Below are 17,875 nucleotides of genomic sequence, written 5' to 3' on the forward strand. Positions count from 1 at the left end.
ATAGACATGAACAATGATATTCTAAACATCATTGTGTACAACATAGCAGGCAAAAGGCTCATGTTCTATCGCAAGTTTAATCCACTTCTGGTTATGTAAATGTGCACTCAGGAAGCGGATCGTCTTCAAAAAGAGATAATTCGGTTTTACTTTTGGGTGACTTTTTTGTAGCTTTGGGTATAGAATAGTTACTCAACTAATCCAGGGGGGGTGGGGAGAGGTGGACAACATACACATACACATACTTTTGAACAAGTCTACTGGACACGGGGGAGAAAACTGCGCTTTTGATGAGTATTACTTGGTCATTGCACAGTTATCGCTCTTGAGAAAACTGACCTCCCACAATCCTTTGTAACAAATGCGCCACTCTCTGCTTCCGACTTGGTGACTGTAAGTATTTCAACGATCGGTTTTACTTTTTGGTTTCAAATTATATGCCTTGATTAATGCATCCAATGCTAATTACCCGTCAATGAACTAGTTACTTATAGTATGACAGGTTGCTTTAGCTCTGTGCGAGCTCCATGCATCTTAACTTGGAATCTGCGCCTCTGCGACAACTTCCTGAGATCCTCTCTTTGATTAGCGGCTTTGCTGTCACATAGTGACATACTATGTGTGGTGCAGTTTCTCGTATTTACTATTTAGCATCAGACCGTCATATATGTAAAGTCGAATGTGCACATATTCCTGCTCAATGCATAGAACCAGGGCTATTGCTTTCTGTGGACCTTCATGTTCTTGATCTACCTCATAGTCATAGTATCACTCATACTCATACTTATAGTCATACTCGTAGAGCTCTAGACTGTGACTGTGACACTGGTGACTGTGAGGGGGACAAAGTGAAGGGAGTGAAACTTTCACATGTGATCTAAAAACAATCAAATAATAACCGTCTCTTTCAGAAGTATTGTTTTGTTTTTAATGGTCACTTCTACCAAGAGAATACGTTATTTTGGCAGAGGGGTTCTGACTCAATAATCTTTCAAAGGCGTGTAAGTTTTGTAACACTTTAACACTTAGTAACACTAACAGTTCTAATCTAGACTCAGTTGACATGCTTCAATAATTGGCACTTGGAGCTATTGCTACAACTTGTTCAAGATAAACACTTTTCATTTTGGCAAAGGAGGCCACACGCACTCTGACAGGGGCTCACATCCATGAGATGTGGCATAGGACAAATTGTCCTGGACAATGCAAAAGTGATAGGACATTTGTCCTGAACAAAAATAAATCAATAGGACTTTTTTTTCGCAACAAAACGATCTCCTTGTCTCTCTGGAGAGATGGCACTTGCACACTAACAGCATGGTCTTTAGTTTCTTGGTGATCGGTAAGCGCCAATTTTCGGGAGTTTGTACAGCCAACGGTAAAACTAAAAGAGTTTGACTTGCCTGTTTGCTGACATTTCGTGCAAAACATCAGTTGCTTCTTTTGGTCGTCGTGTGACACCCACAGGAATTGAGTCGACCAGCTTAAAACGAAGCCAAGCGCGGGGGTGGTTATTATGGAAAGCTTATTATGGAAAGCTTATATAGCGCGAACCACAACTGTGCTCTCCGCGCTTTACATATTAATTTCTGCCGTTTGGTTGAGTGGGTAACATCTTTTTTTCGGCGCTGAAGTTTCAATTTCTAGAGCGACGGTTTCATCTGGCTCTGGCTGCTCAAAGACCAGAGGGAGCTCAGTTTCTGTGGTACTAGCCGCTGTTGAGGGCAGAGATTTGAAGTACAAACGCTACTGGCCTTTTTCTGGCACCAAATTGACCAATTTTCATCATAGTTTCGGCGGCATGTTGCTTTTTAGGAGGTGAAAACCCCGAAGGGCGGCAATTGTTAACCGGCTTGGAGCATTCAGAGTTGCGATCCTTGAAAGTTCTTCTCTATAAAAAGCACATAAAGTCTCCCCAAGTTTCGTCTGGGTGGAGAGACATCGCTTTGCGAAACATCGATAAAATAACAAATCAAACTACTGTAGATTGGAAAGTACTGACAATGTCCGGATCAAATGATGGGACAATGACGTCTTTGTGACAAAAAACAATAAGACATATGTCCTCTTGCATGAAGAATGTATAGGACAACCACTTCTACGTCGATACACACTCCAAGTGTGTTCCAAACTCTGATAATAAACTGCCGTGTAGCATCAGTTTTTGTGTGTGTTTGTGTGTGTGTTTGTTTGTGTGTGTGTTTGTCCCTAGCGTACTTTAATACTCTGAATCGAAAGTGAAGCGTTCCTTCGCAAAATGGCGTTGAATGACACGGTTGATACGCTTCTCATATCTTTAATGTACACTCCAAGAATGTAATCCACATAACAGTGAAGGCCGTACTGTACAGCATCAGATTTGTTTTGTTTTTTTGTTCTCTGATAATCAACTGCTCTGCGTTCCTATCGCAAAGTGGGGTGGAATGGCAAATTCGCTTCATGACCGGATGTTAACGTCAGAGTGTCTTGGGAAGAATCTTCTATACACTGGCACAGTTCCTTTTATAATTCTGAAAATGTACAGAGACTGTTAGTGCTACTCAAACAATGGTCTACAGGTACAACTGATTATAATCTGACATGACGGCATTGTCATTGATCCCTTTTGGGAAATGTTTTACACATTTTTGCACTTTTGGTTGTTTGTTTTTTTTCCCACGAATGTGATTGTGAACTTTTTTGTGATGCGTGATGTTATAAAATCTGTGTCTTTTTTTTCTGAAAGGCCGTTACACAAATTGCAACAATGGGAGAGGAAGGGTGTGTGGTACGACTTAGAGGTCTACCGTGGTCTGCAACAGTTGACGATGTCAACAAGTTTTTTGAAGGTTTGTATGGATTCAGAACCCTGTAATAAAGTGTAAGTTGATGAAGGTGAATGTGATGATATGAGTTTGCATTGAACATTTACTGAGTTGCTGTTACAAGGCAAAAGGAATCATGACTGTGTGACAACATGGCCTCCGTTTAGCATGATAGTTGATATTGATCAATGTATCTTTTCTTCTCTCTGTTGTAAGTACTTCCAAACTAATTGCAAGAGAGACACAAGTTTTTCTCGTTGTATTTTATAAGACCATGCCAAATTTGCAGTAGCTGCTGGAAACAACAGGTCTGCAGTTGACAGAAACTTGACTTTTATTTTAAGGAAAACAAGAGGTGAAGCCATCAAGGCTCACGTAAGAAATCGACAAACAGTAACACACACACACACACACACACACACACACACACACACACACACACACACACACACACACACACACACACACACACACACACACACACACACACACACACACACACACACACACACACACACACACACACACACACACACACACACACACACACACACACACACACACACACACACACACACACACACACACACACACACACACACACACACACACACACACACACACACACACACACACACACACACACACACACACACACACACACACACACACACACACACACACACACACACACACACACACACACACACACACACACACACACACACACACACACACACACACACACACACACACACACACACACACACACACACACACACACACACACACACACACACACACACACACACACACACACACACACACACACACACACACACACACACACACACACACACACACACACACACACACACACACACACACACACACACACACACACACACACACACACACACACACACACACACACACACACACACACACACACACACACACACACACACACACACACACACACACACACACACACACACACACACACACACACACACACACACACACACACACACACACACACACACACACACACACACACACACACACACACAGACACACAGACACACAGAGACAGAGACAGAAAGAGCATAGGTGAAACTGTGCAAGAAAGCGAGACACTAGATCTAGATCTGTCTGTCCGCATGTAGCCTACTTACAGGGACACGACTGCCAACTAGTCTCGGCCCGCCCAAAATAATAATGACCGAGACTTTCAGTACTTCCTTCGCGTGACGTCTAACCCTCTTACGTCATAATGTGACATCAATGTAATGTGACGTCTTCAAATGTTAGAGTTTCTACCACAGACATACACACGCACGCACGCACATACGCACGCACGCACAGACAGACAAAGTTACGATCGCATAGGCTACACTTACGTGAGCCAACAAATCAGCTTTTTGGGGGGTAGAACTTAAATAATGTTGATTTATTCTAAATACTATATCCACACACATATGCAGCAATGTGATTGTATGATCTCTCCCTGACAATACTGTATTCATTTGGACAAGATAGATGTTGAAAATGACAGAAGAGGAAACAGACTTTTATCAATGCTGTGTATGCTTCTGACCAGGTTGTGAGATCGCTGGAGGCATATCAGGAATTCACCTTACCCAGTCACGGGAAGGGCGTCCAAGCGGAGAAGCGTTTGTGGAGTTTGCCTCTGAAGATGATGTCCAGATGGCTCTCAAGAAAAACAGAGAACATCTGGGTTCCAGATATATTGAAGGTCAGCCTAAATTTTATCACTTTTGTGTGCTCTTTGGAGTGTAAAAAGTTTGCATTATTTTTTTATTCGATAAAGGTTTTGTTTGTTAATGTCTTGTCATTGTGAAAACAGTAGCAGGCACTTTCACAGCATCACATGGTGATATGCTATATTTTTTGGTTTTAACTTTTAAGTAAAGTGCAATGTGAGAATCCTGCCGAAGGAGAAAATCGTTCATGGTGTTTTATCACAATTACTGAATTAGTTTTTTCTGTGAGGGTTACTCTTTTGCACCCATTTGCTTTGCAGAACTGTTTTCCTACATAAACATGTGCTTGTGGCCCATCAGAATCGGAATCAGCTGCTCAGATGCCTAACATGTTATTTTTAAGTTACTGTATGCTAAATGTAAAGTTTATGTTTTAAAGTAAACTTAGGATGAAGAGAACAGAGTTTATAAAGCTGTTTCGCTGTTGTTTTTGTCCACCTTTTAGTGTTCCGCTCAAAGAAAGGGGAGATGAACTGGGTGATCAAGCGAGCAGGAATGGATGGCAACAACCTCGCTGATGCAGTTGTCAAGTTGCGCGGTCTCCCCTTTGGCTGTTCCAAGGAAGAAATAGCTCAGTTCTTCACAGGTGTGGCTCCGGGGTTGGCCTGTTCTACTGGATGATGATAGGAGTTGATGGAAACAAAGCTCATTCTGTAAAGAAGAAAAAGTGGTGTCACTGTCAGCATAAGTATTTCTTCACATTTTGTTGAAAAAGAAATGCTTTGCTCTGAAAACGCAAGACAGAATCATCTGATAAAAGAGCAGAGACAGCCCAACTTCCCATTTTAGAGTGTTTCAGAATCCCTGGTTTGGAGATGTATGGGATGTGTATCTTTCAAGGATGATAAGGCAGGTTAATGTTCACGTTATATTGATGTTGAGGGCATTTTTCTGGATAAATACTTGGGTAGGGTTTTGTTTGGGCTCATCATGTCTGTGGATGAAATGGGGGTAAGATTAAGTTTTAAGGTGTTGCAATGGGAGATGTTGTGGTTTTTAAATGATTTGTCTTTCTATTGTGGGGATGTTTCAGTGGGTTAGATAGCCATATTTATAAATGGTTGATTTTCATTATGGGAATGAGTGTATTGATGTGGGTGTTTCATTTGGAGGGCAAGATTATGTATGGGTTAAAAGTATATTATGTTTGGGTGGGTGGGTGGAAGGGTTGGGTGGGGGCATTGTGGAATTAATGTGGTTGCTATGCTTTCAGAGTTGCCTACCTACTCAGAGAGGGTGCTAAATGTTGATGCTCTTGTGTTTGTTGGGTGGGCGGATTAGGGTTCGAGATTGTTCCCAATGGGATAATGCTACCTGAGGATCGTCTGGGGCGCAGCACGGGGGAGGCGTTTGTACAGTTCGCTTCCCAGGAGATAGCAGAAAAGGCCCTGGGTAAACACAAGGAGCGCATAGGGCACAGGTGGGATGGCCGGGCCTGATGGGGCAAACAGCCGGTGTTGTTTATTATTTACATCAGGGCAGAGTGGTTGGGTGTGTGGTGGGGCCTTAGGTCCACAGATGTAATCATTATAAGCCCAGTTAATATCCCAATTGAACAATCTGAACAAAGTCAGCTGGTCTCATCTCCAAGACACAGGTAGATATTTGACGAGTGACTGAATTAGATACAGAGATATCTTTGAAGTATAATATTTCAGTTATCAAGTCGGCTCTTTATGAGACAACTCCAGGCTGGAAAGTTATCTCATTGAGACTGACTTGATGACTGACATAATCGTCCAAGTCTGTAGACTTCAGATCTGTTCATCCTCAATTTGTGGATGATTAATTTCTTCTTGAAGGAGTTTGATGTTTAGCAACACCAAATACTGTTGACACAAGACAGCTACTGAGCACGAAAAAAAATCAATATTTGAAATAGTTTTTCTTTGTGGCATATATATGTGAACGTGTTCTGAAAAACCTGATAGAAGCCACGCACACTTTCTAGTTGCAGGCTCAAACTAATTGGTATGTGAAAATGCACTTTAAGCTTTTTGATCTTTACAGGGTCTTAGCTATGTACATTCCAAATGTTTTTTGCAAAATAAGAAAATCTGAACACATTATTTTTGCTGTCAAACTTGTGCATGCCACAGTTTCTGTAAGTTCCATACCTTTTGAGTTGCATTTTCCACAAACTTGGGTGCTGGGCCATTATGTCTCCAGAAGCTCATAATATCCAAACTAAGAAATACAGAATGAATCTGTATGTTCTTCTGCATCCTTCTTCAAGTCCACTCATTTTGTAATAAAAACAAAAATTCCAGAAAACACGTTTTCTGATGCAGTGTCACATATTGGCAGTTTCTCATAAGAAGAGTTATTGTTAAAGGTACTGAACTTGTCAAATCCAGGTGCACGGAGCCCCTGGGGCTTTTAGTCATACCTCAGGCAGCTATCCGTTAGACGAACTACCAAGTTTCATTGACTTGCACCCAAAGAGTCAAGAACTGCGATTTTTTTACGAATTAATTTCGTACTCGGACCCGGCTGGTCTTGACCTATTTTTGAGTCACTTGAGAAAAAGTGACTATGTAATCGGTCAGTGTTAGTCTGTCCGGCCGGCCGGCCGGCCGTCCGGCCGGCCGTCCGTAGACACCACCTTAACGTTGGACTTTTCTCGGAAACTATCAAAGCGATCGGGCTCATATTTTGTTTAGTCGTGACCTCCAATGACCTCTACACTTTAACGTTGGTTTCGTTGACCTTTGACCTTTTTCAAGGTCACAGGTCAGCGTCAAAGGAAAAATTAGACATTTTATATCTTTGACAAAGTTCATCGGATGTGATTGAAACTTTGTAGGATTATTCTTTACATCAAAGTATTTACATCTGTAGCCTTTTACGAACGTTATCAGAAAAACAAGGGAGATAACTAGCCTTTTCTGTTCGGCAACACACAACTTAACGTTGGGCTTTTCTCGGAAACTATAAAAGTGACCGGGCTCAAATTTTATGTGAACGTGACTCATTGTGTTGTGAATAGCAATTTCTTCCTGTCCATCTGATGCCTCATATAATATTCAGAACTGCGAAAGTGACTCGATCGAGCGTTTGCTCTTCTTGTTGGATCTAAATTTAGATCAGGTAGATCACCACATCATGCACAAAAAGACACGTCACTAGCAAACTATGTCAGACGTCATCATGAGTTTGTGTAAAACAAAATGAATCACCCAGTTGAATCGAACTCCGACCAAACACCACGTAATAACTAGGTTAATTTATGCACTCGCGTGAACAAGAAACTGTCGAGCTTCACAGATGTCGTCGTTGGGTAGTTTTGGGTTTGTTTTACTACCATAGGAGGATTTTTGAACTGTAAATGCACTCAGCTGCAACAAAAACGCAAAACGAAGGCTGTGAGCTGCACTGTGCCTTTAAGAGCATTTCTTGTAAACACATAAAACTGTTGTGTCGAAGAAGATTAGCAGAATAAAGGAAAGGCATTTTCAGCTTTGGAATTGCCACATCATTTCAACCATTGAGACTGCTGTATCGTGACATTTGGAAATCAGTTTTGAAACAGGACAAAATAAAGGTTCAAACGGGAGCTTGTTTGGGACAGAACTATTTGATCGCATAGCCTATTCTTTGTGTAACTCGCGTCAGAAGGAGCACCTAATTTAAACATGCCATAGGCTGGGTGGACTGGGTGGCCGAGTGGTAACGCACTTGCGCTCGGAAGCGAGAGGTTGCGAGTTCGACCCTGGGTCAGGGCGTTAGCAATTTTCTCCCCCCTTTCCTAACCTTGGTGGTGGGTTCAAGTGCTAGTCTTTCGGATGAGACGAAAAATCGAGGTCCCTTCGTGTACACTACATTGGGGTGTGCACGTTAAAGATCCCACGATTGACAAGAGGGTCTTTCCTGGCAAAATTGTATAGGCATAGATAAAAATGTCCACCAAAATACCCGTGTGACTTGGAATAATAGGCCGTGAAAAGTAGGATATGCGCCGAAATGGCTGCGATCTGCTGGCCGATGTGAATGCGTGATGTATTGTGTAAAAAAATTCCATCTCACACGGCATCAATAAATCCTTGCGCCTTGAATATGTGCGCGATATAAATTGCATAAAAAAAATTTTTTTTTAAATCCCTGCGCGTAGAACTGTACCCACGGAATACGCGCGATATAAGCCTCATATTGATTGATTGATTGAAAGGGAAAGATTTCAAAGAATGGTATAATTTGGCATGCTACTTTTTTTTTAGTAGTACTTAAGGCAAAGGAAGGGTATGCTGGAAACAGTGAGTTGATTTCACAAAGAGCTGTGAGAGTGGCAACTTTTCTGTCTACTTATACTTCTGGGTTGGTATGTACTAGGCTTGAGACTAGGCCGGGATAAACAAATCAATCATTAGGATAATCTATCACAGGGGCTAACATCCATGAGAGGTGGCATAGGACAAATGTCCTGGACAATGCAAAAGTGATAGGACATTTGTCCTGAACAAAAATAAATCAATAGGACATTTTTTTTTAGTTATGTTGCTTTTTTGGAGAAAAAAACCGCGAAGGGAGGCAACTATCAACCGGCTAGGGCATTCAGAGTTGCGACCCTTGGAAGCTCTTCTCTATAAAAAGCACACAAAATCCCCCAAGTTTCGTCTGCTTGGAGAGACACATCGCTTTGCAAACCATCTATAAAATAGCAAAGCAAACTACTGTAAATTGGAATGCGTGATCTATTGTGTAAAAAATTCCATCTCACACGGCAGAAATTAATATGTAAAGCGCTTAGAGAACGTCAAGCGGTATATAAATCTCCCATATAAATAAATAAATAAACAATGTTCGGATCAAATGAAAGCATAATCGGACAATGACCACTAAGTGACAAAAACAATAGGACATAATATGTCCTCTTGCATGAAAATATATCGGACATTTGGAAAAAATATCTGTATGTCCGATGTCTGACGTGGATGTGAGCCCGTGCTACCCAGTTCGAAGAAACATTTCGTCACTCTTTCCGTGAAGTAAGGATCCACATTGGTAATTTAGAACAGAGCGTCCTTACTTTTTGATCGCTGATTCCTGAATTTTGAACAACCTTTACATCCGATCATGCGCAGAGTTGTGGAAATTACCATGCTAAAAACAGTCGAGGGTAATGCACAGGTTAGTTATCTTTATATATAAAGTGCTTCCGCTATCTTCAGGATAACTAGTCAGGACTAAGCTACTATCCCTGGCTTAAATTGACCTTATCTCGTGCATACCGGCTCAGGAGCTTCAACATTCTTGCTGGTAATTTTCTAATTTATGTATTGTAAGCACTGAATATGGGGTTTCTTTTTTCAATAAGTTATCTGATTTGTATTATTTGCTCCATGTAAATGGTAATCAAGCTCAACTTTGTTTACAATTGGAGAAGTTATTTATCAATGTGTGGATGAATGCAGACATGCGCACACATGATGAACATTTTGTGTACCAGTAAATGAACATGTGTAAACATGCACAAAAAACAAGCAAGCACATGCATGCTCATTCTCAGACTTGCCCCTGTAGATGCCCCTGGAGCAAATTTTTGATTAGTGCTTTTGTAAACAAGAACCAATTGACAAGTGGCTCTATCCCATCTCCCCCCTTTCCCCGTCGCGATATAACCTTTGTGGTTGAAAACGACGTTAAACACCAAATAAAGAAAGAAAGAAAGATGGATTGCTCTGTATTGATCTTCACTTTCAAGCAGTCTTAACAAGACTGATGGTAGTTTGTTGCAGACTTTTTAGTTTGTGTCTTGAATTTGAATTTGCAAATTGATCAATTTGGTTGAATACTGGGAGTTCAGATTTACTACACCATGATTGAATGAACAACCAGAAACAAAGTTTTGTATCAAGTGTTGTGCCTGCAGTTATTGTATTACTTGTTCTCATGACCTTTCTTTTGGACAACTTTGTGGTTGTTTATCTATAATTTAAATTGCCTTCGATGTAAAGAAGCTAAGGTAACTGATGTTGATCATGACATGAACTTGATGCAAGAGGTTACAGATGTTTGTGTTCAAACAGGTACATTGAGATTTTCAAAAGCAGCGCTGGAGAATGCCAAGCAATCTTTGGAAACCAGCGCGGTGGGATGAGACCGCCCATGGGTATGGGAATGGGTATGGGCATGGGACGGCCTGGCCCCTACGACAGGGGTGAGCGCTTCGGCAACAACCCCATGCCCATGGGGATGGGCATGGGAATGGGACCCATGGGTCCTATGGGTGCCCCCATGGGCCCGCCGGGCCCCTTCGGAGGCAGAGGTCGTGGCAGCAGAAGTGTGAAAGGTTTGCAATTTTGAATCTTTTTTCTTTCTTTTTTAGAATTTGAGAATTGCCATTTATTGCTGCATCCCCAAGTTGAGGCGCTTAGGCCAAGTAAAAACTCATTGTTACTGATTCCCAGACCAACTGTATTTTTCTTCTCAACCATTCAACCAAAAACAATCAAAAATTGCGGACTTGTGAAGAAATGGCATGTGATTCTGTGTTAAAAAAACCAAGGTTAAATCTATACCCAAAAAAAGTATACAAAAAAGTAGCCCACCTTCTGACCCTAATTTGTTTGGCTTTGTCATCGGAAAATGTCTTTTTTTTTTTGGGGGGGGGGGGGGGGGGGGGGGGGGTTATCACTTTATAAGGTTTGATCTCTGGTTATTTTGTTACAGTTGAGCCATATTGTTGAGTCACTTGAGAAAAAGTGACTCTATGTAATCGGTCAGTGTTAGTCTGTCCGTCTGGCCGGCCGTCCGGCCGGCCGTCCGGCCGGCCGTCCGTAGACACCACCTTAACGTTGGACTTTTCTCGGAAACTATCAAAGCGATCGGGCTCATATTTTGTTTAGTCGTGACCTCCAATGACCTCTACACTTTAACGATGGTTTCGTTGACCTTTGACCTTTTTCAAGGTCACAGGTCAGCGTCAAAGGAAAAATTAGACATTTTATATCTTTGACAAAGTTCATCGGATGTGATTGAAACTTTGTAGGATTATTCTTTACATCAAAGTATTTACATCTGTAGCCTTTTACGAACGTTATCAGAAAAACAAGGGAGATAACTAGCCTTTTCTGTTCGGCAACACACAACTTAACGTTGGACTTTTCTCGGAAACTATCAAAGCGATCGGGCTCATATTTTGTTTAGTCGTGACCTCCAATGACCTCTACACTTTAACGATGGTTTCGTTGACCTTTGACCTTTTTCAAGGTCACAGGTCAGCGTCAAAGGAAAAATTAGACATTTTATATCTTTGACAAAGTTCATCGGATGTGATTGAAACTTTGTAGGATTATTCTTTACATCAAAGTATTTACATCTGTAGCCTTTTACAACGTTATCAGAAAAACAAGGGAGATAACTAGCCTTTTCTGTTCGGCAACACACAACTTAACGTTGGGCTTTTCTCGGAAACTATAAAAGTGACCGGGCTCAAATTTTATGTGAACGTGACTCATTGTGTTGTGAATAGCAATTTCTTCCTGTCCATCTGATGCCTCATATAATATTCAGAACTGCGAAAGTGACTCGATCGAGCGTTTGCTCTTCTTGTTTTAGAAGAAGAAAATCAAACTTCACAGGTTCCTTGGAGATTTGTGAAAATCATAGTATCATATTACACTTTTGGGGCATTTGTAGAACTTGTGGGCAATAGACAGGAGTATTTGTTATTTTTAAGGATTTTCTTTGCTGTTGAATAGATGATGTTCGGAAATAACTTCTGCTGCAGGTCACGCGGGAATGTTTGCCCTCTTTTTTTCCGCAGCAAAAGTTATTTCCGGAATTCGTATATTGTAGGATGTTTTTACTGACTGAATCTTTTATCTATTCTACCCAGGCTTTTATGAGGATGATTTTGATGACTTCAACATGGGCTTCAACAATATGTCCTTCATGGCTAACCGTGGTCGAGGCGGGATGCGACCCCCTCGTGGCCGAATGCAGGGTGGCATGATGGACGACAGACCGCGGGGCCCACCAGGCAGCCACTATGTCAGCAAGACGGGACACTCTGTGCACATGCGTGGCATGCCCTTCCTTGCCATTGAGCAAGACGTTTTTGATGTGAGTTACTGATCATCTTTTTTTCCTTCTTCTTCTGTGCTTGTTTTCTGTCTGATGTAGTTAGGTCATTGTAGTGAAAGACAACATCCTGCAAAATGATGGAAATGTTTCCTTAGTTGCTATTTGTTTTATTTCTATTTACGGGCGGGGATGTAGCTCAGTCGGTAGCGCGCTGGATTTGTATCCAGTTGGCCGCTGTCAGCGTGAGTTCGTCCCCACGTTCGGCGAGAGATTTATTTCTCGGAGTCAACTTTGTGTGCAGACTCTCCTCGGTGTCCGAACACCCCCCCGTGTGTACATGCAAGCACAAGACCAAGTACGCACGAAAAAGATCCTGTAATCCATGTCAGAGTTCGGTGGGTTATAGAAACACGAAAATACCCAGCATGCTTCCTCCGAAAACGGCGTATGGCTGCCTAAATGGCGGGGGAAAAAACGGTCATACACGTAAAAATTCCACTCGTGCAAAAAACACGAGTGTACGTGGGAGTTTCAGCCCACGAACGCAGAAAAAGAAGAAGAATTTCTATTTACAGTGGGAATCCCCCCCCCCCCCCCCCCCCCCCATTTAAGACAAGACTCCTTCCCTTTTTAGACCCTGTTTTCTCATGTTCTGTTCATAACCTCTAAAAATGTAGCCCTATCTTGAGACTCCCTCCTGTTAAAGACCTGATTTTCTCACATTTTTGAAGGTCTTTAAAAGGGGGGTTCCACCGTACTTATTGATTGAATTTTGTTTCCTCCCTCAGTTCTTTTTACCGATGCAACCCGTGCGAGTGGAGTTTGAGTACGGTCAAGATGGCCGGCGGACAGGAGAGGCCAATGTAGACTTCGCAACGCACCAGGAAGCTATGGAGGCCATGAAGAAGCACAGAGCGAACATGCGTATGTCTTACGTCTTTCTCAGTCTCTGCACATGAAGACCATGTATTTATAACTAGATGAATACCCGCTTCGCCACACGAAGGAAAACTTCTAAAAATAGTAACGGGAATATGGATTGAGCGTTGTGGACAGTGACCTTCTAAAAATAGTAACGGGAATATGGATTGACGCCACACGAAGGAAGGGAGATAAACGCAAAACACTGGAGAAGATAAGGAAGAGTTACTGGGAATGGATCTGGGAAGATGCACAGAAAAACCAAAATCGGTTCAGCGCTGCGCGCTGAGAGCGCGTGTTGAAAATTCTCATCGACCAGGTTGTGTCCGGGGTCTACCTCAATATGCCCACCAAATTTGAAGCAGATCCATCGAGAACTTTGGCCGTGCATCACGAACACACACACACACACACACACACACACACACACACACACACACACACACACACAAGTCGTATATATATAGATAGATAGATAGTAGTTAGCTTTCATGGAAACATGTTTATTTAAATGAAATGTACAAGGGATGCACTGAAGGAAGTAGTGTTAGGAGGAAAGATACTTGTCTAAAAAGAAGGGTAGAGGTCTACTTGTTTTCTGCAAAGCTGCCCTTATTGTTGGCTTTCTGGATATACGTTTGCATTGCATGTGATTCTGGATGGTGGTCTCGTCATTTCATAAGCACGGCTTATTGTTTTTCATAAGTCAGATAAAGGGTTAGGCTAGTAAACTTAACAGCTACAGAAATACAAAGTAAAGTAGGCTTCTTCCTTTCTTGATACAAGTCATTAGAAGACCTGGCATGGTTAAAATGTCCCTGTTCTTTGTCATTGCAACAAATGTTCATCTAAGGAAGATGCTCAAAACGTTCCCGTCTATTTTAGAGCATCGCTACATCGAACTGTTCCTCAACTCCACTCCCAACTCGCGAGGTTCAGATGTGGGCGGTGGTGGCTACAGCGGAGACATGGGCAGTGGCTTCCCGGCCAACAACATGGGTGGTGGTGGTGGCAACTTTGGCGGTAACACAGGGGGAGGCTACAGCAACAGTTCTGGTGGTGGCTTCGGAATGGGAGGAGGTGGCGGCTACAGTGGCAACAACTATAACTCGCCTGGCCAGCAGTTCAACAACAACAGTGGAGGAGGCGGCTATGGGATGGGCGGCGGCAGTATGGGTACAGGCAGCATGGGAGGTGGGGGCGGTGGCTTCGGAGGTGGGCCAGGTAAGTTTGCAGTTGAGTCTACTAGGTGAAACATTGTAGTTGTAGCCTGAACATTCTTTTTTATGTTTTATTAGCTGTGGTTTTTTTTTAAGAAGAACAAGAATTTATTCCTCCATACAGCATAAAAGCCATTGGTGTTTTGAACATTATTGCACTGTGTAATCTTTTGTAAGGAAGGTTTGACATGTAAGTGAGGGAGGTGAAGTTTAACATTTAGCATTTTGTGTAGATGATAGCCAAATAGGTTGAAGGGACATTAAAAACCAACAACCAAACATGGAGATGAGTAAGTCACTAGCAGTAGACCTGTGTGGATCCTTTCAAATTACCACCAGTTGAATTTTTGGTTCTCAATATTTGAGCAAAACATCTTTCACAATCACAAGTTATTACTTGTGCAGTGGCCCAGATTAAATTGAGGAATGTGTGGATTTTTGCATGCAAGGACTAACACTGACCATGTAGTTGTGTATGATCCCAGGGATGAACAGCAATTTTATGGATGGTGGGGGCTACAGCAACATGGGCAGCAGTGGTATGGGCAACATGCAGAACCCCAACTACACTGCGTTCTGAGCCTTGCCGTGACAACCGGTGACTAGCAGGAAAGCAAAGTGTGTTCTGTCAGCAAGCAGGAGCTAGATGCAGCAATGAAAAGTGGTGTTGTCACTGACTTTACTGGCGATATCTTGTTCACTGACTTTACCAAGAATATCTTTGTGGGTGTTTGTGTCTGGAGAGAATGTGACTGAATAGATGTGGAAAAAGGAAGGACTGGTTGATGTTGCTGACTGAAAGATTCTGCACTTATCTAATGTGTTGTACACTTTTAAACTTGGGAGGGAAAACAGCTTGTATGTAAAACAACAGAAAGGTGCAAAGATGGACATGCAAGGAGGGAATGCGAGAGATTGATAAAACTAGTGAATCTGCAATTTTTTTGTGCACGTTTTTGAGAATATGTTCATGACCGTCAGCATTTCGTTAGTGCCAGTGTTATTTGTTGAATTGTTATTCCATTTAGGATGAAATTATCATACCACATCACATCCAGCTCACTGCCATTCACTTTTGCACCCAACCTGACCGTACATGTTGATTTTCTTTCCATCTGCTCGAGCTGGCTCGTCTTGTGTTGGACTATCATTGCTTGAATGAAATATTAGATTGAACTGTGCCTATTCCCGCCAACATCTTAACTGACGTATAGAATCTCTTCCAGTTTCACAGAACAGAATACACTGAATATTCACATCAGTATCAGCCATCTCATAGAGAAAGAGAAATGCCTTTTTGAGAGCAAGTTGTGTGAATTTTTTCATTTCAGTTGTATTGCATCTGACTCTAGTGGTTCGCTGCCAGTTAAGTGTGCTTTTCTGTTTGCATTTCATGATGGGATCAGTTGATTTGATTTTATTCACAATATTTGAATAAATTGTGATGAATTTGTATGTTACGGTTTCTGAATCTTACAGTATTGAAAACTGCTTTAAATGCTATTTGCTTGCTTGCTCAAAATATCATTTGCTCTCACTTGTGTAAAAAAGCAATGGATAAAAGTTTTTTGGTATTTTTTGTAATCGTTCAAGAGTTTCCAGTGTTGGGAACAGTAGGTCTGTGGAAGCATGTGCTGTTTTGTTATTAGAATGAGAAGATTATGGTACATATTTGTGCAGCATTGCTTCAAAGTTGGTTAGCATGAAACCAGCCCTGTGAATAGATATCACATTTTTATCAGGAACATTTGTGTTCTTAAGGATGTTTGTGTTTTTCTCCGCAGCTTTTATCTACATATGTTGTGTCTTAGAAATTTAAAAGGCCACATTGCTGCTTAAACACTTTATACAGTTGTAAAATGCAGGAACAAATACCCACCAGATTCGATTGTACAAAGAAACAACAGTAGTAAATTGTTTTATATAAAACCAAACATTTGTTTCTGTGTTGCTTGAGGAAACAAGGTACAGATAAAAGGACCAAATTTATAAAATGGTGATTACACACTAGAAATAGATGAAAATGTGGTTCAGTGGGTTTTTTTAGTACTTGTGACATCTTATTCTTGAAATTGAACCAAAGCTCAACTTTCAATGAAAGACATTTGCTTGTTGTGGGGGTATTTACATATGACAAATGCTAATGTATTCTGAAACAGCTTATTGCTGCTCCTTCTGTTGCATGTTTTCCTTGTGTGGCAACGTTGGTTATTTTACAGTTTCATGTTTTCAGTGGGGATTTTTAGAATGTAAGTGTCCTGTTAGCAACATTGGAACATTTTTCTGGACTGCTTGTGTGCCGAGTGACTGTGAAGCATATGTATAAGAAACATTTCATTCTTGTAAAATCAAATGCGAGTACATGCTCTTCATGGTTCATGGTTTGTATTGCCAGTTCAGTCGCTGCATTTCAAACCTCGTTACAAATTAGTTAACGGTTTCGTTTCATTTTCAAGTAGCTGTAGGGAAGTATTTTTCCTTCATTGTAAATTGTACATGTTCAGCTATTGTGCAAACGGGCAGGATATTCCTCCGTAGCCATTGGTCAGGCTACAGGGTTATTTTTCATGATAGAAGACAGATGTCCCGAGTGTTTGTCCTTGTAAAGTTGGATTTGTGAAATGTTTAAATGCACTAGGTGTAGCAAAGGGCCATATGTTTCACTGGATACTGTTCACATTTATACTTCCCCTGTCTGCATTAAATGAATTATCTTTTGATTGGCTTTCTGTGTTGAATGTGTGGATTCTTGTGCATGCTTTGTGATAGTACAGCGAAACCTTCTCTATTGATACTCTAGTAATCCAGTAACCTCTCTGTGGGGTTCTGACCGACATTTATTATTGTTCAAAGCATGTGAATCTACAAATTCCTTCATGAAACAGACTTACAGTACTTATTGTAAATTTGAGATTAAAAAAATGAAAACAATCGGTAAAACAAACTTGCACGCATCCCATGCAAAGATAAAGTAGATAATTCGGTTACTTTAACGGACATTGAGTACTCATTTGTCGTATTTATTTTCCGTTGATACTTACAAGTGGCTGATATTATATTGATTTCAATTTCTTTTTCTTTTATGACAGTACATACTTTGAAAAGAAATTAAAATTTT

General features: G+C 41.3%; 1 protein-coding gene across 1 annotated transcript; it reads left to right on the top strand.

Annotated features, from left to right (window-relative positions):
• The first annotated feature begins 340 nt into the window (after positions 1 to 340).
• Positions 341 to 17,475, top strand: LOC138960175 (heterogeneous nuclear ribonucleoprotein F-like). The gene is made up of 10 exons (XM_070331947.1): positions 341 to 393; positions 2,726 to 2,828; positions 4,408 to 4,563; positions 5,037 to 5,177; positions 5,873 to 6,011; positions 10,618 to 10,880; positions 12,429 to 12,655; positions 13,405 to 13,540; positions 14,423 to 14,761; positions 15,243 to 17,475. Exons 2-10 carry the CDS (start codon positions 2,747 to 2,749, stop codon positions 15,335 to 15,337), a joined length of 1,578 nt encoding a protein of 525 aa, XP_070188048.1. The 5' UTR covers positions 341 to 393; positions 2,726 to 2,746; the 3' UTR covers positions 15,338 to 17,475.
• Positions 17,476 to 17,875: the final 400 nt, after the last annotated feature.

Source organism: Littorina saxatilis, linkage group LG2 (genome assembly GCF_037325665.1).
Source record: "Littorina saxatilis isolate snail1 linkage group LG2, US_GU_Lsax_2.0, whole genome shotgun sequence".
NCBI classification, from domain to species: domain Eukaryota; kingdom Metazoa; phylum Mollusca; class Gastropoda; order Littorinimorpha; family Littorinidae; genus Littorina; species Littorina saxatilis.

Bases quoted from the DNA above. Each gene is read 5' to 3' on its own strand.
- LOC138960175 (XM_070331947.1), top strand. From the start codon at position 2,747: ATGGGAGAGGAAGGGTGTGTGGTACGACTTAGAGGTCTACCGTGGTCT. The intron at 2,829-4,407 runs GTTTGTATGGAT...GCTTCTGACCAG, and splicing joins TGTCAACAAGTTTTTTGAAG to GTTGTGAGATCGCTGGAGGC. The intron at 14,762-15,242 runs GTAAGTTTGCAG...GTATGATCCCAG, and splicing joins TGGCTTCGGAGGTGGGCCAG to GGATGAACAGCAATTTTATG.